The sequence below is a fragment of the Equus asinus genome, chromosome 4 (genome assembly GCF_041296235.1).
Source record: "Equus asinus isolate D_3611 breed Donkey chromosome 4, EquAss-T2T_v2, whole genome shotgun sequence".
Classification (NCBI taxonomy): domain Eukaryota; kingdom Metazoa; phylum Chordata; class Mammalia; order Perissodactyla; family Equidae; genus Equus; species Equus asinus.
In genome coordinates this window covers 58,373,842-58,382,102 of record NC_091793.1, presented here as the reverse complement: position 1 = coordinate 58,382,102, position 8,261 = coordinate 58,373,842, and the positions used below count along the sequence as shown (strand labels likewise).

The 8,261-nt window shown below is 49.5% G+C and overlaps 1 protein-coding gene across 3 annotated transcripts; it reads right to left on the bottom strand.

The window, feature by feature from the left end:
• Positions 1–1,293: 1,293 nt before the first annotated feature.
• On the bottom strand, positions 1,294–7,407 carry LOC106831549 (cryptic protein-like). 3 transcript variants are annotated; one of them, XM_014841847.3, is made up of 6 exons: positions 7,144–7,407; positions 6,787–6,836; positions 6,522–6,695; positions 5,673–5,787; positions 5,109–5,218; positions 1,294–1,620 (listed from the first exon to the last, which is right to left on the bottom strand). In XM_014841847.3, exons 1-6 carry the CDS (start codon positions 7,164–7,166, stop codon positions 1,502–1,504), a joined length of 591 nt encoding a protein of 196 aa, XP_014697333.2. In that variant the 5' UTR covers positions 7,167–7,407; the 3' UTR covers positions 1,294–1,501. The 3 variants fall into 3 exon arrangements, with proteins under 3 accessions (XP_014697333.2, XP_070363434.1, XP_070363435.1); XM_070507333.1 differs by lacking the exon at positions 7,144–7,407 and having other exon boundaries at positions 1,301–1,620; positions 6,787–7,114; XM_070507334.1 differs by lacking the exon at positions 7,144–7,407 and having other exon boundaries at positions 1,444–1,620; positions 5,162–5,218; positions 6,787–7,114.
• Between the last annotated feature and the right edge of the window lie 854 nt (positions 7,408–8,261).

Sequence of the window (8,261 nt, the reverse complement as noted above, 5' to 3'; positions counted from 1 at the left end):
TATTACATTGAATTCATATTTTCATAGCAAATGGCTGAAAAAGTTGAAAATGCCCATTCCAGTGCTCATATTGAGAACTCCAGTCACTATGTGGGTGACCCTCCGCTGCAGGACGTCCACAGCCGGGCACCAGGTGACTGCTGGGGGCAGGGAGATGTCAGTGTTGATTGAAAGGCACTTTTCTGTCCACAAAAGCACTCCATTATATGCAGCTTTACGGCACAAGGACAATAAATCCTGTGAGGGCTTTTCCATTGAATTCAACTTTGCATATTTTAAATGAAATTCTGCAAGGTTTATAAAATATCAACATTTTGATCAACTTATTAATTCAAGCTGTATTGTCTATTCCAGAGTCCTTTTGGCTCTCATATTTTCTTATTTATTTGTTTATCTGAATAATTTGTAATATTCTTCTTGTTTTCACCAGTCTGATTTCTAGTTGTGGCATCTGTCCACTAGGGCTGTGATTAATCGGCAGAGCGCTAATACAGTTGACAGACCCAGCTTAGAAACGTCTGACTCCCAAGCACCTCTCCAGGACCTGCTGTGCGATTGGTGGGAAGACAGCCCCTTTAGTCCCCTTTAATTTTCCCAAGTTCTTTATATATATTTGGTTGCAATCAGGGTTCAGATCTGGCGGCTGGCCTGCTACGGGTAATTTGTGCCTGCCTGGCTGGCTGTCAGAGAAGATGGATCCTATGAGAAGGGGCCTGAGGTTGTAACCTGTTTTGGCTGAATTCTCTCCTTGCCTAGCCTTTACAAGCAGTTCTGCTGTGTGGAATCTTCCCCTTTTAAGGAGCTGTTGTTGATAATCCCAAGAAGTGCTAATTCCCTGAAAAGGGTATCACAAAGGCACAGTTAGTAGAGGAAGCTGGAGAAAAAGAGGTAGGTGCCAGGCTGTCTGCTCCAGTCTTGGCTCCCTCCCCCTCTTGCTTCTCCTTCTCTGTCTATGGAGCATTTTCAGGCAGCTGATCTTTGCCAGACCCAGAATGCAGCAGTACTAGGGACACACGTGTGGCGCTGTCCCTGCCTCCCAAGGCCTTAGAGGCCAGTGGGGGAGACTGACAGTGAACAAATGAATGACATCAAGTGTCCCCACATCTGTGGTGCATCTATGTGCTGGGGCCAAGGGGTACTCAAAGAGGAGCTGTTATCCAAGTAGGGACACGTTCTCAGTCTAGTCCGAAACCATCCCAGCTGACCTAGAGCTGAAGACGCCCCACCCTCCAGTGTTGATTCCTGTGTGTCTAAGTCTCATCCCTGGAAATAAGGCCCAGGGAAGCGAGGAAAGCTCTTTCATGAAAATCTTTATTAATAAAAATATTCATCTAATGCTTCAGATTACAGGAAAGGAAACAAATCTATGACTTACAACATAGAAAATCAAAGAGGATGCACAGTCCTGGCTTTCCCACGGAGTGCCACGCTCGCCCAGCTGCGCTGGGGATGCCTGGCTCTGCTGGCGTGGAACAGCGGTCCCCGCAGGCCCAGCTAGTGGTCAGTCTCCCCCCTCACTGAGCATGCGCAGCAGGAAGAAGCCGAGCAGGAGGATGAGAAGACTCAGCATGTGCTGCGCGCTGCATCCATTAGAGCGTGAGGCGAGAAAGTCTTTCAGGTCTGGAAAAAGAATCCCAAGAGTACATAAGGCACACTGTCGCCAGCCTGCTTTAAGAGCGTGAAACAGAGATATCTGCAATGGCTCCAATAAAGGCCCTTTTCTGCCTGGCCTCCTCACTCGACTTTGCCCGTGGGGCTCTGCGGCACCTGCAACAACCACCAGGAGGGGCTGCACAGAGCACAGAGCAAGCCCCACTGCGGGGCACTCAGCTCAAGGAAGAGGTGCTCTCCTTTAGCTTTTATATTCCTTTCGATGAGGCCAGAAGCAAGGGGATTTATCTGGAACTTGGAGAGATGTAGAACTGGTTTATTGTTTTTAAACCTAACAAAGAAACAGCCCATCAGCTTTCTCATTTAGCCCATGAGCTGACCAAGGTGATCTTTCTGAGAGTTCCATTCCAAGTCATTTAGCAATCAGGGGCAAAAAGATTTGACTTAAAATACAAAAGAACAAAACCGCTTGCATCTATCTTGCAAAGAAGGTCCACCTTTTCCCCAAAGCAGTCCTAATGATGCTGGCCCTGATATCAGTTCCCCTACATTAAACCCAGCATACATAGGGTTAAAATTAAGACACTCCTCCCCTTTCCCTGCTTACTCCTCCGCTTCCTGGCACCAGAATCCACCATCCACCACGGAGGCAGACAACCAAGTACAGCAACCTGCAAGGTCACAGACTCCTCCCTTTCCTGCAAGCAGCCACAGGCTAGTGGGAAAGCACGGACCAGCAAGGCGACAGGCTCCCCTCCTCCCTACAAACGGCTGCATTCCTTGCAACCTTTAAAACCCTACCTCCCATCTTTCGGGGAGATGAGATGAAACGAGACAAATTTGAGGGCTCACTCTCGTCTCCTGGCTGATATGATCTGAAATAAAAACCCGTTCCTTGCAATAAGCCTGGTGTTCCAGTTTTTATTTGACCCCTCTTGTGTGGCGGGTAAAGAACCTATGATGGTAGGCGGTAACATAGTTAATAGTACTGTATTGAATATTTGAAAGTTGCTAAGAGAGTAGATCTTAAAAGTTCTCATCTCAAGAAAAAAAATGTATAACTATGTGTGGTGGTGGATGTTAAGTACATTTATTGTGGTGATCATTTTGCAATGTATACATATATCAAATCATTATGTTGTACACTTCAAACGAATATGTTATATGTCAACTATATCTCAATTAAAAAAAGTGTTTGACACAGTTGAGAGATGTGCTTATGTACTCTGTAAATGGTAGTCACAGATTCATACTACTATATATTATCATTATATCAATGTTTACATCAATATGCTATAGCATATTAATTTGAAATATTTTTAAATATTAAATGTTATTATAAAATATCATCTTGTTTCTAAATTAGCAATTTAGATTATCTCTTAAGAAAAAAAGAATTGGACCTTGTTTACTAGCTGTAGTAGTGAACTACTCTATCTGTTTTCTCAGATCTCAAAGGTACAATAACACCTATTTCATAGGCTTGTTATCAGAATTGAATGGGATAAAGTGTATAAAGTGCCTGAAGTATACTAAGAGCTAACGAAGACAGTTATCATCATAACCATCGTCATCCTCACATCATCATACACCTGCATCAGCACAGCTGCCATCATCATTCCCTTGTCATCCTCACATCATCATACACCTGCATCAGCACAGCTGCCACTACCATCATCATCATCATCACCACCCTTACGTCATCATAACCACGTCAGCACAGCCACTACTGTCGTCATGTGCCCTGAAGCAGGATCAACGGGTCAAAGAGCACAAAGGTGTTATTGCCCTTTCTGCACCTGACAGATTACTCTGGAAGATGACTGCACTGTTTTGGTCAACTTTGATGAGCAGAAGCCACATTTTCCAGCCACTGTCACTGTCTTTGGCAGACAACAGTCCCAGCCTTTGATGTTTCCAAGGATGTAAAATAACGAGCAGACATCCTGGAACCCAGTTCCTGACCTGCTACTTCGGAGTCCAAGCTGGCCTTGCACAAGAGACTGTAAAGGATCACAGCTGGCCCCTTCCCCACACAGCCACTGGGAGATACAATGGCAGATGGGAAATGCGCTCACCGGTAGGACTACACAGGGACCACCTGCAGTTCTCATGCCTGTTCCCTAATTTTGTCCTCTTCTCTGAGGCATAGGAGGAGCAGCTAGTGAATCAGCGGCCTAGGCCCAGCAAACGCACAGCCCAGCAGAAGAGGGCGGGCTTTGGGAAATGTGGTCCACATGAGGGAGCACCGGAAAGGTGACACACATTATACTATAGTCATACTTCCCCCTACTGGCACTGCTGGCACCCCGCAGAGCTGGCTGAGCAGAAGGGCGGGGCAGGAAGTGGGCTGAAGGGCTGCACCTTCATTAAGAATGCCCCTTGACTGCTCATCCTACCCAAGAGTGCAGAGGAGGGAGGCAGGTGCAGGAAGGCGAGTTTAAAGCTGAGCATTCACAGTATCCTCTTCCACTACCCTCCCCACCAGCAGGAAGTGGGCTTGAAGGGCTGCACCCCACTGGTGCTGCCCCACCACTGCAGTCCTGAGAGCCGACAGGAGGGTGGCAAGCGGGGTTTCAGGGCTGTGCTACCATTAAGTGTGCTCATCGACTGTGAGTTTTGCCCACAGTTGACTGAGGTGGAGAGAGGGACAGGAAAGTGGACTTAGGGGCTTTGACTTCACATTGCACAGCAACCCCACCCAGGGCTGTGGCTTCATTAACTGCCCCTCGCTGGAGTCCCAGCCAGGACGTGCTCAAGAGGGGAGAAGGTGCAGGCCGTGGGATTGAAATGCTGTGCCTTCTCTGCGTGTGCCTCTGGACCCTGCCCAAGGTGATGATCCAGCAGCAGAGCAGAACATGTTTTCCGACCCAGGAAATTCCTGTTCCTCACTGAGTTTTACAAGTGAAACAGTAGCCTTGAGTGGGTGACTGCTCAGAAGTTTCACAAATGAGTGTTCACTCCTGTGTGCTCTCTACACCCAGCTGGCCCTTAATATGTGTGGCAGGCCTGAGCTGTGGTTACAAGGCACCTTTCTTCCCTGGGAACGTTGACCGTTGGCCCTGGAAGGCAGTGCCTGGCCGAGCACGCCTGTGCCTGTCCTGCTCCAGTTCCTCCTCACTTCACAGCTGAGAGGGTGGGGGGGCCGTGCAGGGAAGTGACTGGAGACTTCGTCAGGTAACCTGTCTGCCAGGCTTGCTTCTATTTAACAGCTTGTGTGCTCCCCAAATTCTGCTCATTGTCAAGGACACTTAAGGACGCTGGAAATCACCTTAAAACCCTGCAATTGGGATATGGGAAACTTAGGAATAAAATTTAAAATGATGATAATAATGATAATACACTATGTGATTTACAAGGAATGTGACTTTCTTGGGTGATGGATCGACCCAGTTTGCTCATTTCGGTGTCACAGAGATTCCGTAGATCTCCACGGATCGGTCTGTATAAAGCAGCAACCGCCTGCCTCGGTGGATTGCGATCACAGGTCCTCTTACCACAGCGGCCGGGTGTCTGGCTGGGGAGGCAGTGCAGGGCCACGAAGACGCACCTGCAGAGGCGGCAGCCGCGGAAGGTCCAGGCTCCGTGCACTAGGGCGCCGCATTCGCTGAAGACACCAACACCCTGCCTTACGATACTGCGGCCGCCCCACGCCCCGCCCCACGCCCCATGCCCCGCCCCGCAGCCTCCTGCCGCGCCCCGCAATCTCCCGCCCCACCCGGCGCCCCGCCCCGCCCCACCCCACCCCACCCCACCCCCTCCCGCCCTGCCCTGCGCCCCGAGCCCCGCAGCCTCCCGCCACGCCCCGCGCCCCGCCCCCAAGCCTCTCGCCACGCCCCGCGCTGCGCCCCGCAATCTCCAGCTGCGCCCCGCAGTCTGCAGCCCAGCCGTGCCCCCCGCCCCCGCGCCCCCCCACCCAGCGTCCCCGGGCCCCGCCTTGCCTCGCAACCCCCAGCCCCGCGCTCTGAGCCCCGAGCCGACCCGCCGCGCCCAGCTCTCACTCCCGCCCGCCTGCGCCCCTCTCCGTGCCCCCGGTCCCAGCCGGCTCACCCCAAGCCCACCTGTGCCTCTGGTCGTGCTCGCAGTAGCGGCCGGTGAAGTGGGCGGGGCACACGCAGAAGCTGCCCAGCACGCAGGTGCCACCGTTCCTGCAGCAGCGTGGCCGCGGGGGCGCCCCTGCAAGGTCGCCTGGGCGTCAGCTCCGCGACCCGGGCGCAGCCGTCTGCGTTACACCCGCCCAAAGAAGGCCGAACGAAATTTCCCCGAGGAGGCAATAAAATTAGCTCCCTGCTAAGTGTGTTTGTTCGGGAAAACCCTGCTTGTTAATTTAAGAATTAAAACCAAACTACAAGGGATGCGGGCGGGTCAGGAACAAGCCCGAAAACGCGACGGGAAACCCTGCCTCCTGTGAGTAGGGTTTTCTTTTTTCCTTCTTTTCACATGTTAAAGTCAGGCTGTGATTTCCCGTGACAGTGATTAAAGACAGGCCTCCCGGCCGGGGACCACCCATGGCTGCCATGACGCCGCCCACCCTCCCTTCTACCCCGCGGGAGGACGTGGAGTCTGGAGCCTGAGAGTCTGAAATAAGCCCAGCAAGGGTCTTCTATTATCTTGGGTTGGGATATTTGTTTTAAATACCTTTAAATCACAGTTCTTTGGCCCTGCAGAAAAATACCCATTTAAGAGCAAATGCAACGTTTTACCAATGAAATAGTAAAATGTTTTGCGGAGTAAAAGAACGTCTCACTAGGAAATATTTTTTATTTTATAGTGTATCATCATTTGAAGATGATAAAATATTGTCTTGTTGGCTTTCTCGTTACTTATCATAGGTTTTTTTTCAGATCCAGAACTCGGAGTCCACTGACTGAGACGACCGCAAAGGCGTTGTGGGCGGCAGGGTGACTTACGCTCTTGGACAGCTGGGGAGGAGGGAAGTGAATCCTGCGGCCCCCAGCCCTCTGCGCTCCCGGTCACCTTCCTAAAGTTGTTCGAGGTCGAATTGAGTGTTTTCTCCTGGAGCTTCTGAGCTGTAGCGTTGTTGATTTCTTCTCTACTGCCTTTATGTTTCTCTCTTTGATAGCCTTTTAAAAACATTGAAAATATGAGACTGATAATGATTGAGAAACAAATGTACAATAAAAATTAAGAGACTATAAATAAAATGCTTCTTACTGTTTCCCAAATGGATGACCTGTAATGTCAAAGTGATCATAAACAGGAGCCTAGAATATTTAAAGAAAATTATTGAAGTTTGAGATATAAAAAAGTATAAGCAGAAATTTACATATGTATAAAATGTGTATGCAATCACATATAAATATATAAGTATATACACTCGTATAATAAATATTATGCAATCAGTTTGTAACTTGTACATTTTGATTCATGTCATTGATTAGAAAGATTTTGCAACCAAGAAAGTGTACACATCCGTTACTGAGAAGGAACAAGCATGCAGGCATCGCAGTTTATTCTGGAGGCTGTTAAACACCCTCTTGGTTCTAAGATCTGGATGGTCTCTGTCCTTACCTAACAGGGCGGCTCCAGGGCATTTTCCCACAGGTGTGAGAGTCTCCTTCTCTCGTCAGTACAATGAAGATCAATTTCCAAGGAAGTTGTCTCACCAGTTTCTGAATTTTCTGGTAACTTTACTCCAGGTCCTGGAATAACTGTGTCAGGACACAAGACGGATGACAGAGGCCGCAGGTATTTCCTACCCTCTGCCTCAGCCACAAGAAACAACGAGAGCTCCAAGTTCTGCTGTGGAAGCCCATTAGGCGGTGGCCTGCTGTGACGGGCAGGGCCGGTGCAGAGCCTCAAGCGCTGTCCCCTCAGTGAGACCTGGCTGGGGGCGGAGCCCTGGGCTGATTCTCTCCCAACGGTGTTTACAGTGGTGACTGCAGCAGGAGTGGTCAACCCCTGATGTAAAACACTGGTGGCCGAAGTGACAGGCCTTTCCCTCGCTGAAAACAAACAGACTAACAAAAGAATGAAAACCCCAACATGAACAAAAAGTTTTTGAGGAAAATGGAGATTTTATATTGTGTCCTCCTTGTCCTGAGAGATGGTGACGGAGACCAGCTGAAGAAGGGAGCTGCTGTGTGTGACATAAGCAGCAGGCTTGGGTCCCAAAAGTCTTGAGTGGGGAACAGATATGAAGTGAGACATTTCAACACCTGCTTTCTGAGGATGTATCAATATTCCCACAAACTAAGGCTCTTCTCTCTGCCCAGCATGTTGGTGCATGTGTCACAGATATGACCCACTGAGTACAGCACTGCTTTTGGGAGGCACTGTTATTTATTCCCCATGGAAAAAGTGAGGGAACCGAGGGTTAGAGTTTAAGTCCCTTGTGGCAGTTAGATCTTTGGACAACATGAAATGCACAGATATGATGAGAAGCAGCCTGCAGTGTGCGCGCACAGCATCTGAGAATCACTGAGCACAGGGTGACTGCCCCTCACCATTGTCTGATGACAATGTGTCGGGGCTGGCCCTAAATTTTTAAACCTTTAAATGTGAGATTAGTTAGAGAGGCTGTTAAATAAGCCCATAGGGAATTGGTGAGCTTGGTGGTCTTGTGGCCTCCCAAGGACTAGTTCTGTGAGCTGCCAGGGCCAGGTTGGGACCAAGTGGGCAGAACTGCG

Bases quoted from the DNA above. Each gene is read 5' to 3' on its own strand.
- LOC106831549 (XM_070507333.1), bottom strand. From the start codon at position 6,991: ATGTACAAGTTACAAACTGATTGCATAATATTTATTATACGAGTGTAT. The intron at 5,788-6,521 runs GTAAGTCACCCT...GCGACCTTGCAG, and splicing joins CTCCCCAGCTGTCCAAGAGC to GGGCGCCCCCGCGGCCACGC. The intron at 5,219-5,672 runs GTGGGCTTGGGG...TGGTGTCTTCAG, and splicing joins GAGCACGACCAGAGGCACAG to CGAATGCGGCGCCCTAGTGC.